General features: G+C 38.2%; 1 protein-coding gene across 1 annotated transcript in view; it reads right to left on the minus strand.

Moving 5' to 3' along the window:
* Positions 1 to 26,578, minus strand: part of klhdc8b (kelch domain containing 8B) — a 56,903-nt gene that overhangs the window by 8,873 nt on the left and 21,452 nt on the right. The window contains exon 2 of the mRNA XM_040013762.1: positions 6,832 to 6,933. Within this exon, the coding sequence (XP_039869696.1) occupies positions 6,832 to 6,933 (102 nt within the window). The remainder of the gene's footprint in view (positions 1 to 6,831; positions 6,934 to 26,578) is intronic.

A 26,578-nucleotide genomic window follows, 5' to 3' on the forward strand; every position in this document is an offset into this window, starting at 1 on the left:
AAATTGAGCTTGATTCATGTAAGAAGTATTAATAAGATCCATGTATGTATTCCTTCCAAGAAAAACCTGAGAAAAACTCACCCACAAAAACCAAACAAGTAGTCTTAAAATTACTTTAACTGTAACATCCTTTCTAAGGGAGGACTATAGGTAGGTGGAAAATACTGGAAACTAGTTCCGGCCATTTCAGAGGTGGTGTGACGTTGAGTGAAAACCTGTCCTGTGTCTATTATCATGGTTCACTTTGATCTTGACTACAGATATTAAATATCTGTAGCTTAGGTAACAAAACCTCATACATGAAGACACAGATATGCTGATGTATTCCAGATGCCAATAGCGATAACTGACATTTTAATATGAGTGACAGAGAGGAGAGCAGTGCTGAGCTGATTATTTGCTTCAGCGTTTACTTAAAAAAAATGTTTTATCTATACAAATACTGTAAACTACATGCTAAAATTAAAATTTGAAAGCTACTTTTAGCTTCTCCCTTGTCGCAAGGGTTTTATGCCCTTTCTGATGCAATCTCTTAGAGACTGGTATTTCTCTACAAACATTTGTCAATGAAGAACAAGTTCTAAAGAGCTTGCAAAATTCAAGTAGGGTACTGTAAAAGGATGCCACGATAGCAACAAATCAGTTCATGAAATTTCTATTCCACAGTTAAGTGGTATTATTGCAAAGTGGAAGTGTTTAGGAGTAATCATGAAGTGACAGGCCATGTGAAGTTATGCAGCAGGGTCGACACAAAAACTGAGCAGCTGGAGCTTCATGACATGGACTTTTCTGGTTGAGCAGCTCTTGTAATGTGTAGTTGGCCCACTGTGCTTGTCCTTAATGTTTAGTTTCTAAACATTTTTCTGTCAATTGAATTTACACATTAGTTAAAAAATCCAAGACAACAAGCTAGCTGTTGCAATATGGTACTGTATAGAAGATGGATGTAAAATAGATGTAAAATTGCCCAATGGTTTCTGACATTGCATTTTGAAGACTCATAATATATATTTGGCTGCCACCATATTCAGTTTTTGGATGCAAAATTGACTGTATTTAGACCTTGGTCAGCAAGCTATATCCAAAAACTCTATAAGTACATCACATATGTCTGCTGATGAATACACAGTGGCAGACTAACACTAGAATTTCACTCACCAGAATTAAACTGTGGTCTGTATCACACAACATTGCATTTTATTTGTCAGATAATTGCATAAAAAAATCATCTAAGAGGCACCAACAATACAAACATGGTGGAGAGGCCCAGCTCAGTGATTTTAATCAGAGGACATGAGCGTAATCAGTTTTCTAATTTGTGTTGAATATGTTGAAATTCCAGCAGGCGTGGAAGCAAATGAGGAGTAAGCATAATAGCAGAATAAGACATTTTCTGCATCGCTTACTAAAGTGATGCTAAAATGACACTAAAGTTTGCTCTTTACTATACTGTGACATTACTGTTATACAGCTCAACGTAATGTCTTTGCAATTATATAGTGCTTTTCAAGTCTTATTGAGCAGCATTTTAGATTACAGATCACATTTTAGCAAAACATTCATACAGTGTTTAAATCCTATACACTTCAAACAATTTATCTATCCGTCATCAATTAATCTAACATGCATTTCTTAGGACTGTGGGTGAAAAGTCTGAGGCAAAGGACAAAACTTACACAAGCACAGAGAGAACATCTAAACTCCAAACAGAAAGGCAAACCACAGTGGTGCAACCGTATACTTTCTATATGGCTTATTTGTATGGATATTTGAAGTTTGTTTGAAGTTTAGAACTTTATAATATGGATAATGGATGCCAATAAGAGCAGACTTGAGCTTGGAGTTGCTCGCTTTTGTGTGTTTTCGAAGCTGAATTCTACATGATGGTGTTGCCCATCCATCCAACCATTTTTCTACTGATTATCCAGGTTCAGATCACAGATAGCAGGAGTCTAAGTGGAGACACAGAGACCTTTCTGGCCACGCTTACATTCGAACATGGCATTCATTGTAAACAATCGATGAAGTCCAATAACAGAACACTTTCTGAGTTCAGCTGATTAGCAGATCATTCCTCCCAATACTGACCTTCAGGGCACACTGTCATTATCCATGTCAGCATAGAAGTAACTAGAGGTGGGAATCACCCCACGATACGATATTATCACAATACTTAACGCACGATACGATATTATTGCAATTTTTAAAAATATTTTGCGATATTCAGATTCTGTACATAAAGGTAAACTTTATCAATATTCATTTTATCTAATATCAAAGTCTCGCACTCAGTCTTTCTCTCATTTCAGTCAGTTTTATTGTTGACAAACTGAATGGTTTGTATTACAGTCTAGTCCAACTTAACTGAATGCAACCATCTGGTACAATTATAGCTATTCTGAACTATGCAATTTGTGAAACCTTATGCAGCCCCTTCAGCAACTGAAGAATTTGAAAGTTCAAAAACAAAATATAATTTTACATTAAATAAAAAAGTTTTAAACTTAATTAAAATAAAACATGTCTTAAATTAAAATAAGTAAACTGTCATGTTTATTGCTGCCAAAAAAAAGTTAAACACATTTGGACAGTGAAGGAATGTCAGGATTCTTGCTCAGAAAAGGGATCAACATGCTCTGAAGTCAGAGCACAAAAACCTTTTTTGTAACAAAATATTGATTTCTGCTGTCCCCGTATCGATACATTATTAGCAAACAAAATATCACGATACTACACAGTATCGATTTTTTCCCCCACCCCTAGAAGTAACCCAGTAGAACCACCACCTATTGTCTGCACAGAGAATCTTCAAAATCTCTGCTTTCTTAACCCTTCGTCAATTTAGCTGCATTCAAGAATGCCTTCGTGGATGTGTTTGCCTTTTTTATTTCCCTAGTCAACAGGCAGAGGGAGGGAAATGTGCCATGAACCAGAAATGACTCACAAGCCCAAAATATCATCATGGATTAGATGGCGAGCCAAGCTCACAGCTGACATTACCACAGAAGAAAATACAACACGTCTACCTCTTTCCCCCCGCTCACATACATTTATTTCTTTCATCCAGCTCAATCCTCTTTTCCCTTTCTTTCTCCATTGGCTGTTGAATTGCGTAACTGTCTCTCTCAGCAGGACAAGATTGGCGTTTTCCTCTCTTTCTCACATGGTCTGACACACACACACAAACACACAAACACGCACAGCTGTCAGGCCACATCATTGACTGCCACTCTGGATCTGGGGCAAAAAAAACAAACTGCATAAGTTTTTTAGGCCTAGAGAGTGTGTTAGAGCAGCGGTCCCCAACCCCCGGGCCTCGGACCGGTACCGGTCCGTGAGTCGTTTGGTACCGGGCCGCGAGAGTTGAGGCTCAGGTGTGAAATGTATGGTTTTCAGGGATTTTATCGGTTTTCAGCGTTATTTTGTTATCGTTTTTATCGTTAACTCAGTTTTCCTGGGTCTTTTCACGTGTGTTATGAATAAATCTTCTTTTTTTTGGTACCGGTACTAGTTTTATTTTGTTGTATTTATCCGCGACACCTTAAAGGCCGGTCCGTGAAAATATTGTCAGGCATAAACCGGTCCGTGGCGCAAAAAAGGTTGGAGACCGCTGTGTTAGAGTGTCCAGTTAAAAAAAAAGATCTAATTCTTTACATTAATGGTGCTGTAACTTAGAGTGACAAATCTATTTGCAAAAGGGGAATTGCAACTGTTAGCATGCAGAGGAGGAAGCTGAGAAGGATTGTGTTATTCTCCCCAAGCTTTTCATTTCTCCTCACACTGCAGATGTGTCAGATGTTTTCTCTCGGACATTAATGATGAGGATAAACATGATGGAAATTTAACCTAATAGGCTTAAGCTGGAGCTAAGCTGTGTTGATTTCATAGTAATGAAAAAAATAACTCTTCTCTTCCTGTAACTTCCTGCTCTGTGTTGCTGCTGAGGTTGTCTTACAAGAACAAACATCTTTTGAATGCATCAACAGATTTCATTCTATAACTCTGGGCTTTACATCGGATTGCGTGTGTTGATACAGCTTTGTGGATATATAACCGAGGCTGTTCTTGCGGATGCATGCAAGTGCAAAAGAAAAGAGGGTCAATATCTGTTTAACAAGCGTGTCACTGTGAAAAATGCTGACCTGTGATTAATTTGTAGCATTGCTCAATTTCACTTCACACTGTATTTACTTTAACAAATGCAGCTCAGTCAGGGAGAAAATGGAAAGTTAATGGAAAATTAATTTGCTGGTTTGCGAGCCTGTGTGTGGCCTTGATGAGAAATGAGAGTTGTGGTCTGCTCTGACAAGTTCAGTGTAAATGTTGAGGCCTTTTATCATCTGATGATCTCTTTAATAAACAAATAACAACAATTAGTCAAGCCAAGGCCTTGCTCTACATGGTGCAAGTTAAGGGTTCCAGATACTGAGATAATTATGTGCTTATACCTGGATCACAGATGGTTTGACTCTATGTGTTTGTTTTAGAAGGAAAGTTGCAAAACAATGCACAGTTTTTTTCCTGAATGATCACATTCTTCAAACAATTCTATGTTGATGCCAGAGGTTTCTTAACAATGCCCCATCTACAGCATAGGTGACAAGTGGTTTGAATGGGAAAACTATCATATGCTAGGGCTTTCACATTCACAAGAATCCAGCTGAACATCCACAGGAGGTTTGTGTTAGGTAATCCACAGCTTGTCTAACACAGGGTTCCCCAAAGCTGCAAGCCACTTTGCAGCCCACCTTCACCCTAACTTTTTCTTTAATGGTTTATCCAGCTTAATTAATGTCAATCAATGTCTTGTGTTATTAAAATGACCTCTGTTCTATGCTGGTATCTGTGCTTTTGCTGCTCTGTGAGCCTCTGGCTTTGCATATATGTACAAAGAAGGGTGTGAAGCTCCCAAAGTAACTGTACTGTGAAATGTCATGGAACAGCTGGATGAATGATCAATCTTCTTTTGACTATAGTGGTCCGTTTTGTTGTGAGAATGTTGTTTGTTTACTCCAGTCGAGTTTTACAAACACTAAAGATTCTCAAGTGACACACTAAGGCCTGATTTACACTTCTGTGGGGAGTCTTTGTAGAGTCTGACCTCATCTAAGCAAGTGACTGACAAGCCTTTTAGTTCATCATGGTGCATGGTCCAGGTGTTTTATATGAGGAGCCACCTGGGCTCCCCCCCCTCCTGGCTCCCCACTTATTGCTGTTGTCAGGGGGAAATTGAACGTCAGGAAAAAATGTTTCCAATTCTCTCACATACATTATTATTCCTTATATTGGTATTGATAATTGTTATTCAAGAAATGCAGGGAAAAAGTAGGTGTAAATGTACAGGAGGAATCGAAAGTGGTGAACAAGCCAATCACAACACACGGCATGTATATGCAGTTGTTTTTTAAGGTTAGGGCGTTCAGAGGGGTTTGGAGTCATGATGTAGCTACGGTGTAGATTTCCCGCTGATCCCAAGTGGCTGATTGTGACCCACACCCGTTTTCACACCTTGGCTCTTGTGATTAGGTAGAGGATCATCAGGGGGTCCTTTTGTCCCTTTTTTGGGGTGAAACTCCCTCTGGGTTTAAATCTGGGACTCTCCACCATTTGACCTTAGAACTGAAGAAGCCTCTCGGATGAGAGGTGAAACGTCTTCAAGCAACTTAAAGAAGTCCAGACGCTTTTCATTTTTGTGGAATATTAAAATTCTGCTCTTCAGCTAATACTTTTGTTAAATTTCTAGATCTTAGTTCTTGTTTAATTTCACTTCCTTTCATATCCAGTCTCTTAGTCTTTCCTCTGTGTGTCCTCCTCAGCATCCTCAGTCAGTCATGTACGTTTACGTTTGTCGAAGTTTGCCTTTCTCGCTCTCGCTCTGACTCTTGGTCCTGTCATCTGTGTGGTTCTTATGTTCTAGTTTGGCTATTGCTTGCGTTCATGTCTGTTCCCCTTTCGTGTCCAGTCTGTTTTGTCTTCCTGGTCTGTCGTGTGTTTCTATTTCTGTTATCCCCTGTCCTAGTGTCAAGCTCCCGAGTCTCAGTGTGCTTCTCACATTTTTTGGTTTACCTACAACATACCAAGAAATAAAAAAGGCTGAATGATTTAATCTTTCTAAATTATTAGCCTACAAGTACCAAACAATTTAATGCCAGCTTTAAAAAGTTTGGCCAGCTTTAGTTAAAACCATTGAAGGATGGCTGTGTCCCCATTGTGCTCAATGTTCTGATGTTCTGATGTTGTTTACCTCAAGTACAACATCTAAGTACAGCATCACTCAGATGTTGTACTTGAGGTACACACACAAAGGTATTTGTGCTTTGATGAATCACCTGCTTTCACCACAACCTTCTTGGAGCAAATAGTGCATAGGATCCACTTCCAGAGACCTGTATCCCCACTGGTGGTAGTCATCTATATCAACTGGGCTGCCTGCCTGTTCTGTTGGCTTCCTTCATCTGGATGTCTGTGATGCATGCATTGCACTACAATAGATCATTTTGGTGCTATGTCTGTATGGTATTAAATAATTTTAAAAAAAGGAAAATAATATTTTTATCCCTACCAGAAAAAAACATAACATGAGCAACGGCTCAATGGCAACAGAATCAAGGACACAGGATGTATACAGTGCGTTCACACACCACTGAAAGGCATTCAGCGATGTTTGTCTTTTTATTTCTTACATTTGTGATTTTTACGTAATTGTGTTATATAAATTAAATAAAGTTTCTTTGCCCATTGTTCTACTTCTCCTTCTTGAAATGAGGCACAGTGCTGTACTTGATTAACAGAAGGCAGGAAAAATGGATTAAACAGAAAAGAGCTGCTGACCTAGACCACCAGCTATGATGACTCTTCCACCCAGGCATCCTGCCACAAAGTCAGCCCTCTTCTCCCTCATCCTGGACATCCGAGTGGGTTTTATCCAAATACCTGCCAGAGGTAAAACACAAGAAACTGTCAGTTATCTTTCAGCACAGTCATCCACGACAGAAAGCAGTTTTCACTGCCATAGTATTTTAAAGAAAAACACGGTATATTGAGTATGTGGGGTCACAAACAAAGATGCTCTCGGTGTGTTGGGTAACAGTCAAGTTCTTCAGAATTTAAATGACTACATTAATAAATGTGACTGCAGTGCTTTCAATTACCTCATTAAACTCAGACTGAACAGTGGTCATACAAATGCAGATAAAAAATAGAAAACAAAAATTACTTTATCACAATCCCTGTTTCCAAAAAGTGCACAAAAGTACTCGTCATAATGAATAAAAAATGTTATCTTTAGCATATACCATTTAAACAGTGCATTAATATGCAGCTGACACAACAAACTGTAAGAAAGAAGAAAGTTATTTAGTTTTCCTACCAGCAGCCCTAGTTCCTAACTTATATAGACACTAAGTAGACAAGTAGACACTTCCTATAATATTTTCCACAAACTGTTCCTTTAGGTCAAGACAAATGTATTATGCATTGGGGTTCAGTTTCTTTGTAATTGTAACAATTGTAAAGGTCAGACTGTGCTTTGCTTGCATTTCTGCTGTTTGGGGGCAAAAAGAAAGAAAAAGCCAAAATGAATTAAAAATAATAGAAAAGAAGGAACAAGAAACATTATAGAACGTTTCTGTTAGTACAACCCCTGCCTCAGGAGCTCCCTCCCACCATGGCCGTCATTTTCCTTTTTAGGTCTAAAACTCAGAACCCGGCAGCACATTATAGCTCTATATATGGAGTATCACATGTAGTGACACACTCCTTTCCCATTCTCTATGTCCTCTTTGCCAAGGGTTCTGTGAGAGGGATGAGCTGTAAATTCAATAAAATACAGCAAAATACACAAAAGAACAACAATTAAAGTTGCTCTATATTTTAATACATTGAAATGAATAAAGACTATTAATTCAATTCAAATCAATTGTATTTACCTATACACAGCAAGTTGTCTTATTGTGTTTTATGTGAGATAAGATAAGTATTACTGCATGTAAAGTAGAACTTTTTCATCTTAGAGATGCACAGTGGTTTCTGCAGCTGTTTGATGTGATGGGTATCTAACAAACTCACAACAAAGACTTCAACAAACCAACGTAACTCTTTAACAGCATTTGTCCAAAATCAGATCAAAGTCTCTACGTGTGAGTTGAGCTGACCTGTCTATAGACCTTTTCAATGAAAGAGGTTATGTTGAGTTCTTCAGCGTTGGTGTGGAAATGTGGAAAGAGTGGAGAAATGTCTAACGGCTGTTTAGACATTTAGACTTGTTTTTTAGGGGGGAAAAAGTGGCAGGTTTAACTTATTTGTCCATAAAGCAATGGTTAAGAGAATTATTTTTAAAGTGAGCCAGTGAACAAAGGACCACATTTTTACCATATCTTTTTTTTTTCTTTTTAGCTAATGAGCTAATCAATGGCATTAGCGGGTAATATACTGCGATGGTAAATGGTAGATGGATACTATCTGGTAGATGTTATCCATCACCAAATTGTGCACCCCCTGGTGAAAATCTCAACAGCAGTTAAATGGGAATCAAGGTGCTGTTCTACTCAGTACCTTTATGTACTATCATGATGTTTATCACGGCTAGCATAGCGATGCTGGCAGTATTGCGATGAGAAGAATGATAGTAGAAGGATAGTGATCATGATAGATCAACGGGTGGGCAGTTGAATTCTTGTGTGGGCCTTAAATAAGCTTTGTTGCATATTGTCTCACAGATGGCTGCCACTAAATGGTCACCACAGAGCAGTTATCTCACCTAACAGAAAGCTCGTAAGAGCACTTGTACTTATGGGCGCACAGCGCTGGGAAAAATAAAATCTTCCCAACAGTGAGACAGTCCAAGGCTGGAGAGAGAGCTTATATATAAATAGATGGAATTGTCTCTGGCAAACTGTTTTTCTCTAAACTTATTTCTGTTTACAGCAATCTTTGACTTGGTTTTTGAATTTTCAATGCACGACTACACAGGAGAAATAACAGAAAACATCTCTTTAGTTGGAAATTTCATTTACTCATTCTTTTAGGGAGCATGGGCAACAGAGACAAAAAATGCTATCAAGAAATAACAGAACTGTTGCATTTTAAAACATGTTCATCATGCTTAGGAACTAAAATGAATGAGTAAATTTGATTTACTGTAAACAGTGAAAGGCCTAAGGTGAGGCAACAGGAGGAGAAGCATACTGTAATTTCGAGATAACAGAAATGTGTTGCAGAGCTGTTGTAGTGCTTCCTGTCAGGAAAGCAATAGCAGAGTTGCAGTGCAGCTAAATGGTATCTCTGAATCAAGGGAGGGGGAGGCAGAGCCACCAGCAGACCATTAATAGATATGCTGGCTGCACCAGATCAGATATTCAGCCATGGAAAAACGAAAAGGCCAGATAATGTGCAAATATTGTCCTGACATATGGAGGAGGAGAGGAGCGAAGAGCCGAACATTCAAATAAGCATGGAACTTTTGCTGCACTCTTCTTATCCAAGTTCTGTTTGTAGATATTTGACAGAAACAGCTAGGGCCATGCTTTTGTGTCTTTCTCAGCTATCTAAGATTCATTTTAGCTTCTTTGCATTTCTGATGCACTGATAAATAATTGTGTGTTTTGACCATCTTTGAGGAAAAACAGACGAGATGGGATCCAGAGATCCATGTAGCACCATGCAGTAACTAAAAACTGTCCTCAGTCAGGATTTCATGTTCCATAATCAAGAAAGGGTCCTTCAGTGCATTTTTTAAAGAACACAAAAGTGTGAATATGGGGTTGTGCAAAATAAATTCTCTGAGCTCTTCTGTAATGTATGAAGGAGAAGAGGGAGAATGTTACAATAACTGGAAAAGTGTTGGGTGTAAGACATTCCAAAGTAACATGTTACTGTAATCACATTACATTATACAGTAATGCAGTAATGTAAAAATGTTAGGGAACTAAACATTATAGTTAGGGTAATGTTGAACTAACATGCTTTTTCCTTTCTGCGCAATTCAGCCGCAGTCAGCTGGTTTTAGTTCATGTGCAGGAGGAAAAAAGTGAAGCGGCCTCATGATACGATCCAAATTTAAATTCAAGTTCAAGGGTCTGTCATTTTGACAGAGAGCACACATTGCAAAAGAGGTAAGAACAGGGTTTCCTGGGAACAGAAGCACTGGGAAAGGTTAACCACTGCATGAGGTAATGAAATTGCTTTTTACAATCTTTGCTCTTGACAGTGCCTATAAATGTGAGGAAGAGGAAGGAGTAGTTTATTTGTCCTTATTAGGAAATGACTGCGTTACAGCAATGGAAAAAAAATAATAAATCCAAAACTTGATGTTATACAATAAGGAACTAAAAATCAGTGCTGTGACTGTGGTATGAGGTTAGAAAGATCTCCAGCAGGGGCTAAAATTGATATTAGAGGAAGTTCTCGGCCGCATATCCTGTTATCATTTGGATAACTTCTTCATCAGATGATGGCAGAATTCAAATAGTGAGTTCAATCCTCCTGGATTCAAAGAGCAACAATAATTACCACAAACCTCATTGCCAAGTTATGGCTCATTCATAATGACGTGGCTGACTTGTCGTTTTAAAGTTCTTGAATTGGGTCCATCCAAGTTTCATAAACTGAATACAGGAGATTTTAAAATGATACCTTACTGAGAGTATCAAACTCCCCAAAGCACCACCATCTCTGGCTCAAGAGTTAGAAGGAAGCACTTTTGATGTACTTGAATTTGTGTAAGAATCTCTGCTGAAGAACCAGGTATGTTGGTTCTAGTGTTTAAGCTCACATCATTTTTTTCCTTTTTCTAAATTTCTTGGCTTCTTTAACCCCAACACAGTTTATCAGAAACAGTGCAGCTGTCCCATGTTAGTCACTTTAGGAGGAAATAACATTCAGACCAATAACTTCATGCACTTTCTATTATGTTGTGCTTTATTCATTAGTGGCTCAACCATGGGAGAGCTGCAAGCTTATGTGGATTTCTTAAAGGTGAAGAAAATCACCTTTAAGTAAGCCACAAGGGCTTCAGTGCAATAGGTAATCATTTATAAATCTTTGAGTATAAAATAAAAACAAAACAAAACATAAAAATACCAAATTTTCAGTGTTTTCCACTGCATCGCCTTTATCATATCAAACTGAACAATTCTTTGTGTGCAGACAGGAGATGGCACCTGTGTGTGTTCTCACATAATATATTCTCTCACACAGCCTCTCACAAAGTTTGTCATGCAGAGAGCTACCAAGAGACAGGGCGAACCATTCTCACATACCAAAAGGAAAACTCACATGGTGCATTTTTCACTGCTGCTTTATCCTTTAAGAGGACAAATGAGCCACTTTGGGGAGGGAATGCTGCAATTTGTCAGCACAAATTATTAATTCGAAGGGCTGCAGCCAGCTGCAAACATTAAAGAAAAGCAGGGAGAAAGCAATATTTTACTTTGACTAACATTTCTCCAAGTGGTTCGGGATCAACTGACTGCTGTAAACACACACTTTCTGTCTGTGGTGGTGCATGAGAGGAGGTGAGTTGAGTGGCATGTGGGGCAGATATATGTCTGGTGGACTCAGCTGGAGGAAAGGAGAGTGTGTTTATTTAAAGCTCGAAATCAATCCTCTTCGTTCTCCTGTTTCACCCTCCCAGACACTTCACTCTGTACCCATTACCATGTTCAATAAGACAGGTGCACGCATACTTAGAAAAGGCATATAAGTGGAGAGCAGAAGCACATACACGCGCACACACCCAAATCATATAAGCCACAAGTCTGCAAATAGATGCACACATGCACACAAAGACATTGTTGTATTTACAATCACACCAACAGCATATTCCCAGTAAATGGGTAAAATTACAGCCTTTCTCACCCTGTTTTCAACACGATCACAAGGTAGAAATGGGAAAATATTGGCAAGAAAACAAGGTAGTGATGACAACATCCCCTCTCTGGGATCAAAACCTGGGAGCCAAGAATGCGTTTAATATTGCATGCACAAATCAAATCAAAATCCTAAACTGTTCCAGACACCAGTCAGCAATCATTTCTTTTTTAAGAACAATAGACTTTACTGACATTTGCTGCATCTCATAATAGTGCATAGTGGCCACAGTTCTCCCCTTTTCAGATGACAAGAAGGTACATCTAAACAAAATCCTGCAGGAATTGTAAAACTAAACTCCCCACAGTAAACACCAGAGCTACAAACCAAGCCAGTTCATTGCTACAATACTGCATCTTTGTATGAATAGCTGGGCTTCCATACAAGTACTTTGTATGGATTTTGGACAGCGATGACTGTTGTACTGCAATCTCAGCTTATCACTCCAGTTGAACTTGGCTGATACTTAGAAATGAAACCCAGCTGAAATGCAAATAAATTATAGACATATTTCATGAATTTTAGTGGTTCATAAAAGAAAAACAGATGCATCAAGGAAAAAGATTAGTTCATTTAAATGTATTTTAATAGGATATCCAACCAGTTCCACAGTCAAGGATTAAGCCTAGTCCCAGACTGAAAGGAAACCTTTAATTTATCTCCTCTGAAACAAGTTGAATCTAAAACTAGGCTTAATTTACGCCTGTGAAAATGAGCCATCTAGAGGATTTCTGTCTCACTGTGCAATGGTGAGTTTAGAAGACTTGCAGTTTATAAGTCTCTTAAATAGGGGGTCAGTACAAGTGTAGTTGACATTATGGAAATAACTTCTTCAATTGGTATTTTTAATGTAGACTAGCAGACATATTTTGACCGCATGCAACCTCTGTGTTTGACAGAAAGGTTGCCTTGTACTTCCTGAGTAACGTCAGCCATGTTTTCTTGTTATAGTCTGTCTCATTCAGTCATTGTCAGTTAAGGTCTTTACAAACTTAAGACAGTTTTCCTCAAGGCTCAATATTTTCTGCCTCTCTTAGGAGTGTCTTGTCTACATTCTCTGTTTAAACATTTATTGTCCTGTTAAAGGATCATTTGCTGGTCCAATATAATTAGAATCTGGGTGAAAACCACACCATTGTTCCAGAATGTCAGTTTTGACTAAAAGAGGCAGTCTCTCTCCAGTATCTTGACATAGACCTTCCCTGGCTGATGTATGATCACCCTAGTTGAACATAGCAAATTGTGGACAATCTCCGTTCCAATTCTTAAAGAGGGGGTACTGCCTTCCACCTCGGTATAGTGTTGCTGAGGCATGTTGGCCACAACAGTCCCACAGCATCCATAGAGCTCTCTACCCGGCGCTGCCTCCTCCAGCTTTTCTGAAGAAAGACCTAGGCATTTAAGACAGCCAAGAGATGTAATCTCTTGAGTGGGTCCTAGGACTGCTAGGAGTCTCTTCCTGGTAGGGTATGCTGGCTTCATAACTCATCTTGGAGGTACCCAGGACACATCCTAGTGAGATGTCTATACCACCACAACTGGCTCCTTTCCATTTGAAGGAGAAGCAGCTCTACTCCGACTACCTTCCCAATGACCAAGCTCCTCTGTCTATCTCTAAGGGAGAGTCCAGACATCATTTTCAGGAAGCTGATTTCCGCTGCTCGTATCTACAAATTCATATATCTAGCTACACCAGGGGTAGGCAACTACGGGTATCGAGTGCCGGTGTCCTGCAGGTTTTAGATGTGTCCTTGATCCATCACGGCTGAGTCAAATGGCTAAATTACCATCTCAACGTTTTTGAAGTTCTCCAGAGGCCTGGTAATGAACTAATCATTTGATTCAGGTGTGTTGACCCAGGGTAAGATCTAAAACCTGCAGGACACCGGCACTCGAGGCCTGGAGTTGCCCACCCCTGACATCCATCCATCCATTCGCTTCCGCTTATCCTTTTCAGGGTCGCGGGGGGCGCTGGAGCCTACCCCAGCTGTCGGTGAATTAGAGATCCAAGAAGACTGTTTCAGTAGCTTAACCCAGTATGAACGGCAATCTGATATTTTCAAATCCGATCTGGGTCACTTTCGTATGTGGTACTGAATCCGATATATATCCGATGTTTTAGAAAGCGACTGCTGTTTGAATGGTCGCATTAAATCCGTCTTTTACGTCACTGACACAAGACAGACGCCAATTATCAGCTCTGGAGAAGCGCCCGAGAAGACATCGCGAACGCTTCCTGGCCATCTGGTGAAACTGCTGGGAAGACAACGTTGGAGAAACGTGAACATTTTATTTGTACTGTATAATCTGCAGATTCTGACAGAAATCTGCAACTATCCTTTGAAGCACTGCTCCTCTCTAAAACAGCAATAAGGATAATTATTAGGTTATTTACATTATTATGTAAATAACAAAATAACTTAAAGCAAAAATTGGGAAACGTGAAGTCCGAAGTCTTTATATTAAGGGCCATCAGTCAAACAATATTGTTTGCTCTGGGTCTAAACAGAGCACGTTGTGTGTGACATCTTCTTTTGCGCATGCGGGCAGCTTTGAGCGTTCACACTAGAGCGCGTTTGCTGTCGCATTTTATTTGTAGTGTGAACGAGCAGACAAAAAAAATTGGATTTGATCAAAAAATCGAAATTGAGCATTAAGACCTGCAGTGTGAATGTAGCCTAATCCATGTGTCAATCTCCCATTTACCCTTTGGAGGAGCTGTAGAGATCTGGTAAAATGTGGATCGGGCAAAAGTGAAAGGCCTGTGTGGCCCAATCCCCTGTTGCTGAAACAATATTATTTATAGAAGCTACCACTGTGGCCATGGCTCACAATTTGGGGTAGCTTTCAGATGAAGCTGGTCGCTCTCTTGGAAATCAGTTCTTCTTTAAGCAACTTAAAGCAACTTTTTTCTTTTTTATGTATCTGTTGAAGTAAGACTAATGATGCTCACAACAAAACATATATGTTTTTAGAAGCAGTAGAATCCGATATATTTCTTAAAAGTTTCTTATGGATAGACTCTCCATCCTTGGAAATGCTGGCATGGTGATAATTATAATAGATGGAACTCTAATGGATGTAGTTTGTACTTATTTGATACAACAGTTCCTTCTCAAATTGGATAAATTCCTTCTTATGAAAAAAACAATTGATAAATGATTCACATTATGAGGATATACTTACACATTATCTCGACAATACCTATCTCAGAGTATAAATCATCACTGAAAGTATTTGCGCAATGAAGAGAAATGGCCTTAATAAATCCAAGGTGTTGAAAATGTGGTGCATTGATGTCAGAGAGGTTTTGCTGTCATTACACACAGGATTTCATCAAGATCTACAGTGTGTACAGTTTTAGCCTCATATGCTCAAGTGCACCTGTATCTTCTGGCTGACACGAGTGGTCTTGAATTTGCATCGACTTGTAAACACAGGTAGGATAAGCTTCTACTAGTGTGATGCAAAAAAACGTAGGCTGCTTCACAGGTTCCAGCAGCCATTTGGCCAGCAACAAACAGAATGAAACCAAACTGAACGCTGTTTAACACCCACATGAATGCAAGCTGTTGTTGAAGTAAAGTACTGTAACAAGCTGTGACCCAGGCAAACAAACAGTCACACAAGGTTAGGGGTTAGTTTGTTCAGTAAGTTTGTATAAGAAGGAGTGAAATCCTTTGGCAGCATCAGCAAGGCTGCATTACTTGAGCGGTGAATGATGCTGAAATTACACCTAATAGCCAACCAGTAAAAATAGAAATCCTTGAATACGGTGCGGGGACCAGTAACCATTAAATGTCCGAAATGGTTTCTGATTCAAGTGGCTTCCCTTCAGGAAATTACCTACAGAAAAAGAAAAGAAAAAATTCTTTCCATATGAACTGTTAATGGCAATCATAGCTCGACTGATGTTCTCAGCTGAAAGGAGTGCAAGGGTGCAACATGTAAAATGACATATTGACTTATAGGCCTAATAGGTGTGAAACTGCCAATGAGATTTATTTATTAACTTCTTAATCAAAGGTGACAGAACGCTATTCCTTAGAGTTCTGGACCACCTTAACCCTGTTAAGGGGTTAATAAAAGTTAAATACTAGAACTTCAATTGCTTTACTTCACTAGAGACAAATTAGATAGATTAGCAAAGATTTACAATTTAAAAATATTGTGGTGTATTAAAAAAAAATATTTTGATGCTATCACTTTTCCAATTGCTCTTGAGTTGACTTGATCCACCAGCCGCTGTCTCTTCTGCCTCCTATCGTTTTGCAGGTCTTTTTAATGCCGCGTTGAACCACATGTTACAAGTTGCTATAAAAAGCCTTCAAATCTGTCTTTGTCTCGCTTGCTGTTTCCTCACTCAGCCAGGTTTTCTGCTCGCTCCCTCGGTACAACATAAAACATTTAAAAGTCTCACTTTTTGTGCATTTCTTTATCTGTTCCTCTTATTCCCCTCTACTCTGCAACTGGATTTGCATCCTGGACACACAAATTATTACATCCACTCAGTGAGCTAAACACATGCACACACACACACACACACACACACACACACACACACACACACACACTTGTGTGTTGAAGCTGCAATGCAGGTTTGATTAAAAACACTTGACTATTGATTACAAGGATCGATGCGTTAATCCTGGAGTCTTACGAGGATAGAGAGGATGCACAAAGCAATGGTCAGAACAGTATACAGCCTGCAGAATGTGGAAAAATTCCTGCATGTACAGAGATAAGAGTCTTTACTCATCCGTAACATGAAGCACATGCAGGCGAGTCTCTCGGCACCATGGACAGCTACACATAAAGAAGACTGGCAGAAACCTGAGCCGAATGTTGATCTGGTGAGTTAGGAAAGATATTGCCCGGCTCATTTTGAAGATGATTCTGGAAAAAGTGATTATTGTGGCTCAGTCTTATCTAGCAGGGCTTCAGGGGGCACTCAGGACCAAAGCAGTGAGGGGCAGAAGAAAACACAGGCTGCAGGTTTCTACCAGGTCTGTTAATGAGTCTCCATGGCCTCTCAGTGATCCCATAAATATTCATAAATAGTGGGTGGAAGAAGAAGTTGATGTGGGCCTTAATCAGTTCCACAGGCATGGCTTTATGATACACCTAGACACTTTTATACTGCTAACAAATGACAACTCTTTACTCTAGAATCCAATTCTCTAATTCTCAAGTGGCATATGCTCAGGAAAAGTGTTCTGAGAATGACCTTGCAGAGTATGCAAATCAATTAAAGAATCGGCTGCTGGCCAGATTATGCAAAGCCACCCACTGAATGCAGAGCCTCAGTAGACAGACTTTCAAACTCCAACCAAATGAAGATAAATAAAGGATAAATAAAGTATTATCAATCAATCAATCAAATTATTTAGCAATAACTGACAATAACAAGTGGTCAAGCAAAAGTTCGACTACACATAAAACTGTTTTGTTGGCAAATTTCACATAAAGTATAAAAAAATGTATTTCTTTTGCAGAAAAGATTTCCCCATCTTGTCATGGATTAATATTACTGCTGCAGGTGTTTAAAGGGAGTGGAACAGCTGCTTCAGGGTATGGTGACAGGCGAGGAGGGTTTTTGCAGCATCATCTAATCATGCCTTCCCTATTTCAGTAGCGACCAGGCCGGAGAGAAGAGGAGAGAAGAGCTGCTGAAGCAGAGAGCCGTTGCAGAGAGCAAGCTGCCAGAGAGAGAGTGAGGGAGTGTGGAGCATTGCAAAGTACAGAAGCGCGAAAGCAAAAGTGCAAAAGTTATCCTGAGGCGTGCTGGGTCCTTTGTGTCCACAGATGTATTAATAGGAGAATATTTATCTCGTAAGATGACATGTTATATAAACTCATTTACTTGCTATTGCTACCTTTGTTTCCACTATATGTAGATTGCATGGAAGATCATGACTGATATCATTTCCCTGCTTGTCTCAGTGCAGTTTGCTCAGCTCCAGCCATTGTTACATAACACAGAAAAGCCCATGAATCAAGACATGCTACCCCTGTGTCAAGCTTGTGTGTCAGTCTACGTCTCACTGTTTCCTGTTTTATTGTGACAGTCTTGAGTTCCATGTTCAGCGTGTTTAGCTTTGCTTTCTCCTGTCTCGTCAGGCTTAATTTGTCCCAGGTGTGTTCCCCAGGTGATTTCATTTCCCTCGTCACCCTCGTGTATTTGTTGTGTATATGTTCCTTTGTTCATTGTCAGGTCCTCGGTTTTTCATGCATCATGTTCCATGTATCTCATGTTCAAGGTTTTCAGTGTTTCAGGTTTAGCTTTGCTTTCTCAGTTTAGTTCAGATTATTGTTGTCTTAGTATCCGTTTGTCTTTGTTCTTATTCTTTCATCGGTTTATAAATCGGCTTGCTTTTCGTTAAGATCCTTCCTCATCTGGTTTGTTTCTCTCTTATGACATCTGAAAACACATTTATCACTTCATCATTTGGATTTGAAGAGTTTTCAAAATATCAATAATCATGAAAAAATAACTATAAATCAATATAGAAAGTTTTTTTCTTTTTTGGACAAGGAAAGACTTCATTTTTAAAAAAGTGTTCATGAGTAAAGCTGATAAAAAAACAATCTTACAAATAACATCAGTCACACAGTTTTAAAAAATGAACCAGAGATTCTAGAATAGGAAGGAATGATGGGAAGTTCATTAGGGAAAATAGGTGGAACTATCATATTGAAACCTGGGCCTAGTTTTCTTCTATTTGCTTTTGAAGTGTGACAGCATGTAAGGATTTAAAAAGGCTCCCAAGGCCTTCAGAAAAAAAACAAAGTTGTTAAATCTTATACACCTGTCAGGCAAGAGATTTAAGGGGTTTTTCAGAATAATGTGAAATAAATCATCCCTCTGAAAGGAAAATCTACGAGTAGTGTAGAATTTATGACTATTTGATGTAAACTCTCCAGGAACCCACAGTCTGCAAAAAAATACCCATTAAAGGCATTGAGTAGAAAAAGGTCTCTGCTGTCTAAAAAGAAAATCAGAGCATCCACAATATGCAAACTACCACACAGGCAAAGACTGCATCTATTGGTCTGATGTATTCTAGACAGACATATCAAAGACATGAGAGATGTTTGTCTACAGTAAAAGTAAAAGTAAAAATTGACAGATTTTCAGGAGAAGAACCTCATAACAGACATTAAGCATTGTGGTGAAAGCTTTCAGGTTGCTTTGCTGCTTCAGAGGAAGGGTAAAGTAATTAAAGTTAAAGTAATACATTTTAACTATAAAGTTGTCATCCGAACAAGAGTGCTTGAAGAAAATGCAAGGACAAAAGAGAGTAAAGTGGATCTTTTAACAGTATAATGATTTTCAGCACAGTAACAAATTCACCAAGGAATGCTTCACAAAAGATGAAATATAGGGTTATGAAACGGTACAAAGTGGAAGTTTCCCAAACTCCTTAAAATCTTGTGAGATTTCTTTCAAAGCAGATGAAAAAACTTTGTTTAAAAGAGTAGAAAATACTTTTAGTAAAGCAGTGTCACAAACTGGTACACAATTATGGAAGTTATTTATTCTAAAGGAGGTGATCCACTGAGACAAATGTTGTACTTACTGTGCTTTTTCATCGGCAGAATATTACATGTTTTGATTTTAATAAAACACCTATTTTTCTCTGGGTTTTAATCAGATATGGTTTTTCTTGTCTTGAGCCATGAGATGACTCCCCACATAAAGCCAATGTCTCAAAAACATGTGTCCATTGACAAGAAAAACAACAGATGGTATAGCTGACAGAGCCCTGACGTCACCACCACTGAGTCAGTCTAGTTTTGATGATGCAAAAAACAATCTGGTTTACCCAGAAGAATCAGCCCTAAATTTTTTACCAACATATTTGCACTTCATTTACAATACAATACAATACAGTTTTATTTATATAGCACATTTAAAAACCCAAAGGCACACCAAAGTGCTTCACAGTAATATGGAGAGTCAGCATAAGGCAATAACAGGGTACAAATCGGGCACTAGCACAGACAGGATAGAGGCACTAACAGACCAGAGGAGTTAGATAAATACAAAATCCGCTAAGAAAACAAAAACAGCAGTAAAATTAATAATAAGATAATACATTTAATACAATTTAATAAAAGATTTAAAAGTTTAAAATTTAAAAGATTTAAAAGGATATTAACTGGTCAGGAAAGCAAAGTCAAATAGATATGCTTTCAATCTTGATTTAAAGGATTGGATAGAGTCCAAGACTTGAATAGAAGCAGGGAGGCTATTCCTAAGGTTGGGTGCAGATGAAGCAAAGGCACGATCGCCTCTGGTCTTCAGTCTAAACTTAGGTTGGGCCAGGAGTAATTGACCTGATGATCTTAATGCACGACAAGGAGTGTACAGATTGAGGAGGTCAGTGAGGTAGCTGGGCGCAATGTTATTCAGGATTTTAAAAGTGAGTAGCAAGATTTTAAACTCAATGCGATATGTGATTGGTAACAAGTGTAGATCAACAAGAGCCGGAGTAATAGGGTCAAATTTTCTAGTTCCAGTAAGAAGGCGAGCCGCAGCATTCTGAACGAGTTGCAGCCTTCGAAGAGAGAAGGCTTGGAGACCACAGTAGAGAGAATTACAATAATCTAACCTGGAGGTCACAAATGCATGGATACGTTTTTCCAGGTCCCTGTGTGGTATATAATGCTTAGCTTTAGAAATCTGGCGCAGTTGAAAAAAAAAAACAGATTTAACTACAGATGATACTTGCTTATCAAGCTTAAAGGAGCTTGATAAGTGAAAATAAACAGCTCCATAATATAAATTGATGCATTTTAAGGAAAGGCCCTGCCATATATTTAGAGTTTTCTGCAAAACCGGTTAGGATTACAGTTTTGCAGGAAATCATTAAAGCAAATTATCTTAACACATCAACCACAGACCTGAAATCCAGGCCTTGATCCAATATTGCCCCTATAACAATATTTATTTTATCACTGCATTACAAGTCTCTTTCTTTGCTTTTGTATCCATGGAGGCTATAATCCCTTTTCCAAACCTATGTTGCTATATAGCAAGTATTAGTAGAGAACAACTGAGCCAATTTACAAATGCTGGTAAAACAAAGTGAAAAGTCCTCTCTATTCAGAATATTTTTAAGGAATATTTTTTATATTGAAAACATCCATCTGTTACCCATATTGGTATGTTCTCACCCTTTGACTATCACCTATTTTTACATGAGTACCGATATGAAAAAAATGATATGATGCAAAGAAAAACATCTCCAAGAGTGCAGAGTATCTGAGACCACAGGGGAAAAACATGAGGAAAAATCCAATATACAAACATGAAATCTTGAAATCTGTTCACAGAATAGCGAGGAGAGGACTTTCAGGGCACAGTATAAACATGACAGCAATGATTCAGAGAAAGAAAAACAGGTATTTGGTTCTAAAGGTCTGACAGCAGCTGGCAGGTTTTGAGTCATCACTCAACCTCGCCGCTGCCTCCTCTGTCCTCCCAGTGAGGAAAACTTTCACTGATTTGCACAGAGTAATTATACTGCTGCCGCTGCTTTAATAGAAAGAGATGTAATCAGCAGGAGGCCTAACAAATCTATCTGATAGTCTATGTAATCACAGCATAATATCATAGTTAGGCCTGGCTGAATAACAGAAGAGAAGCTGTTGTTTTAAGGCCTCTGGTGACTGAAAAAATAATAATTAAAGATAAAGCTAATATTCTACTGCCAACACTTATCTCACTGTCTCTGTTTATGAAGGCTGGTCACATAAAGGATTTATTTTCTTCCTCTCCTCTTCTCCACCTCTGTCTCTCCTGCTTTCTTTCATAAATTCCTAAACAGCATGACACACCAGAGAGACCATATTGGTGCAGATGAAGCTGAATGTGGCCTGAATTATTTTGTGAAACAAGAGGCTAGTCCATTAGCCCCACCACATGTGCTTGTTCATGTGTGAGTATACAGAAAACTCAGAAAACTCTGGCTATGACTGTCGTGCTGTAGCTCAAATATCTAATCATAGTCATCAGGTAAACTTTTTTTTCTTGTGTTTATTTTATGTTTTTGATAAAAGTGGAGAAAGAAACATAGTTCGCTTTTTAATGGGTTTATATTGGAGTAAAGTACAGGTACATGTACATGCTCATGCTACAGTATTGTTTGGTATTTTGGTGCTGTAGGTGGTAAAATAAAAATAATAAATAATAATAAATAAAGATACAAAGGTTCCATAAGGTCTTGTAGTTTGCATGAATTCTAATAAGGGTCATTGTAGACCACTGTCAGGCAGTTGCCAGGCAACATGACAATATTATAATATTTTATGTATAATTTGTCTTTTGTAGATATAAATTAGATGTTATTGTTGTAAAATTGTGAAATTGTCAAAATGACAGGACACTTTTACAAGGTCATTTTGTACATGACGGGATGCTTAAATTGTAACCAGTTGCATTTGGAAAGCTTTCCTAAATCAGGACCGGCACAAACATCGCCTATGAAATTACTCATCTGAGTAATGAGGCTTTGATTTTTTGACTTAATCCATTTGGCTATTGGCCATGTTTATGGCTAAAATCTGAACTAAATAATTAATACACATTTTCTAACAAGTGTGTTTCTCAGCACAGCTCAGTATGTAGTTTTTTTTTACAAAATCTCAGGGCAATCATTTAATAGCTGCTAAGGTATTTCAGAGTCAACCAAAGTGCTTCATCAAACAACGCTGCTCTGTCATTGCCTACCCACTCACATCAAAACACCGCTTTCTTAAGTTAGGCCTCCATACAGGTCAGGGTAATATGCAAAACTTCCCTTGATTAGCTTTCACAGGAATTTATTTTGAGTAAAGAAATATGTGGTTGCTGAGAATATTATTTTTAACAAAGTATGTGGAATGCATTAAAAAATCTCTCTCAGATTATACAGTGACTAGGCAAATTAACAAAAAACAAAACTGTCTATCAGAAACTGTCTACACTTAAACCTCTTTTCACTATAAAATGACCATTGATGTGTTTCTCGCATAACTGATCCAATAGTCACTGACATTGGTGCTGTCTTGTTGGAGTTAGCTTTTTTTGGCAATAGGACAAATCTTACTGCTATTGCACCAAGCGGTTGCTCATAGGAGGTCATATGGGAAGGTCATTGGGGTTATCTCTGTATTATTGTAGATAACCCCCAAAAAATAATGCCTTGAGGTAATGTTTTTATGATTTGGCAAATTTTTTTTTATATGAATAAAATAGAACTGAAGTGAATGGAATTTAATATTAATTTGGTGGAAATGTTTGTAACAGTTCTAGATTAGATATGTGTCAGTGGGAAATTATTAGATACAAATATATATAAATACCTAAATTAAAAAAGCCATCAGTGTTTATGTTTATGGTGTGCTCATTCATATCATGACATACAAAGAAAATCATGGAGAACAAAACCCCATGATGAGAGCCTATGTTAAAGGAACTGGAAGCTTTAAGTCAAAATAGTCCTTCACAGCCATATACTGTGCACGATAAAGGCAGTCTGCATTACGATTAATGGTCAATACTTTTACTGAGGACAAGCTGCCAGTGCATATCACTTTAATCTGACAAGGTCATTTTCAAGAGATGGCGCCTTACCTATAGAGAAGTTAAGAGACTGTGTTTAAGCCCATTGTGTGCAGAATGTCTTTGAGTGCTTAAAGCAGTGGGTCAAGTGTTTCTCCAAACCTCTTGCTGAAACCCTGACTCTGACAGGTGATTGAATCATTCTCTAGTTCACATTCTTTATCCTGAACAACCCAGACTCTAGCAAAGAGCTCAAGGTGACAAATTCTACATTCAGCATGGGTGCGGCAGCTTCAGTAGTTTGTTTTCTCCACATAATGAAAGAAAGCACGATATTATTGATAATAATATGATTTATTTATCCATGTCAAAAAGGTAACAAAGACCTTCCAGCACTTAGAAGATATTTTATTTCAAAATGTAAGTAATAAAAGTACATCACAAAAATTATATCAATTAGCTCTTCGTGCAACTTATGGAGATGTTACTGTTGATTCTTGTGCACTCATATGTTGCTAAGTTTGACTGCACTGAAAAAGGGGCTTGGCCATCTCTTGGATTTATGTAAGCATCTTGCATGTATTTAACACAATTGCCTCGTGCTTTAAAGTTAAGTGTAACCATATAGTGTAGAAACTACATGATATGCAGAGAGGGTATATTAAATTGTTCATATCATGTTCGAGTGAAGTAAATCAATAATATATCAATGTTAAATCTTGTGACACAGCACGGGATTTCAGTCTCGCACGCTTTGGATCGTGGTTTGAGGAAGGCATCCGTCTCAGTCAAGTCGAGCAGCCGCCTCTACCTTTTTCGGTATACCAAAAAATATAAATTGGGTGGTTGTTACATTAAAAAAGTCTACCTTGTGATTTTAACACAAAAATGTCATGTTTCTATCTTGAACGTAATTAAATCATGTAGGATCTGTACGAAATTCAACAACTTAATTTGTTCTTGTTAAGATGACATGATACAATCTAGTAAGAGTGGTTAGTTGCTGGAAATTCACAAGATTGCGCGAGATTTCAAACTGCAGGAAAATCACTGGAGTTATAAGAGGCAGACGACTCTTTTTCAGTGATGGAATAATCTCTTTGCAATTGGGGACTCAACTGACTGGCAACTGGTTCTATTCTGATTACATTCCTATATAAAAGTAAGGTTGACAAGCACCTACGCTACCAGTAAAAGGTTTTAGAACATCTAATTTTTTCCATTTATTTATTGCAATTCAAGTCGTTCAAGTCCAATGAATAGCTTGAAATGGTACATAAGTGGTGAACTGCCAGAGTTAACTTCTAAGATGTATGTAACAGCATGTAATTGCCAACTTCACCCCATGCAACTGCAAACTGACTAGGAGACTGACAGATGACTCCATCACCTTACTGCTATCTGAGTGGTCATCAAAGTAACCATTTAAAAGGCAAGACTGCAAGTTCATTGTAAATACTCATTCACTGGTTGTGTCACAGTCTCTAACTACAGTTTCCCCTAGTGTGACTGTATGTGGATAAAACCACTTTAAATGCAAAACAGCAAATCTTAAGGTCAACACTCATATAATGTTCTGCAGATATCATCATATAAATAAATTACTAAAACAATGTCAGTAGTGGCAGTAAAGTGATGTATCACCAAACTAACCAGCAGTAACATCAGTAATTGATAGAAGTTACAGCTTTTTGGGCTGTATGAATGTAAATAAAATAAATGTGTTTTTTTATTCAAATATCTCTACTCTTTGATTTAGTTAACATTAGCCTAATGACTAGCTAACCTATACAGGCTTACTTTAGTGTGTGTGTGTGTGTGTGTGTGTGTGTGTGTGTGTGTGTGTGTCTTCTTTCAAAACTTGTCAAACTGAACACTACTTTTGGTCATGTTTACAAAACAGCAGAATCCTGACTTGTTAGGCAGTATATTCATTTGCCTTGTTTTTGTCTACTTTGGGGTAACTGGGTTCAGCTTGTCCTCATAAGTTTATATAGTCGAGTGTCTCTATTTTCAATGTGTCAGTTTTTCCTCCTAGTGTCCTCATGTTGCTCCGTCTGCTTGTTTTTACTTTTTATTACCTATTTGGATCATCCTGCTTCTTCCTTGTTTGGACTTTTGTTGGACTCTAGCTTCTACATAGAAGTGAATTCAATTTAACTTTTTTTCTGAATTTGTAAAAACATTAAGGCCTCATTGGCATTTTAAAACCAGCCTGAGAGCCTACCTAGTGAATCTTTGACAAAAGAAACAGTTAAATATAATAGACTGCTTTGTTAACATAAGGAAGCCATTATGATGAGAAATGATAATAAATGGGTAAAATCTACAATGAATGTCCTGCTTTGAACTTTAACAGCCAGTTTGTAAGAGGAACCAAGATTGCAGATCTGCGAAATACTAGCATTCTTCCTCTCTGAACTTAAAATTGGAGGTAAATTATTAAGTCTATCTTTGATTTTCAAAGTGAAATTATTCACTATATATGACAATAAAAGCAGGTATATACATTTTGTAACAAAGTCTAGGAAAGACGTAAAGTGGCAAATATGCTTTAAATAAAATGTGTGAAACTCTTACTCTCACATTTTCTGAACTGTCACAGTTCTGAGTCAAGTTTTGAAATTTTTATAGCTGAGCGTGTCCGTTTTTTGCATGTAAACGAGTGTAATACCATGGATGCCTTGAAGGAAAGATTAAAAAAAAAGTGCAGCATTTTCCTTTTCACAAAGATTCTTGCAACCCATTGCTGCCAAAATCTGCTATAAGAGCCTTGAAGCACAGTTGGACAACACTTTGTACATACTAGTTAATGTCAAGCAGAACTTGCCCTTTAGGCTTGGGGCATATTTTCAGCATCCCTGTGATTTACATTCATGTTGGATTACATCCACTGAACAAGGTAAAGCTCAAACTTACCTGACAACAGAGTTTTTAGAAAAAGTCAAGGTATATAGATGTGCTGCAAGTGTCAGACTGTAAGGAATGTGTTTGTTTGTTTTTCAGGGGGGGGTTAAGTTGCAGAGATTATCGCAACACTAAGAACTGTCTTTGTGTGTGCAACACTACAGAAATGATAAGTTAAGGTCCACCTGTTTCTGAATCTGAACTCTGGTTAACACGACCAGTAGGGTTGTGTGTTTGTGTCTGCAGTCAATGTGG

This window comes from Simochromis diagramma, unplaced genomic scaffold (genome assembly GCF_900408965.1).
Source record: "Simochromis diagramma unplaced genomic scaffold, fSimDia1.1 OVJJ01000705.1, whole genome shotgun sequence".
Taxonomy (NCBI): domain Eukaryota; kingdom Metazoa; phylum Chordata; class Actinopteri; order Cichliformes; family Cichlidae; genus Simochromis; species Simochromis diagramma.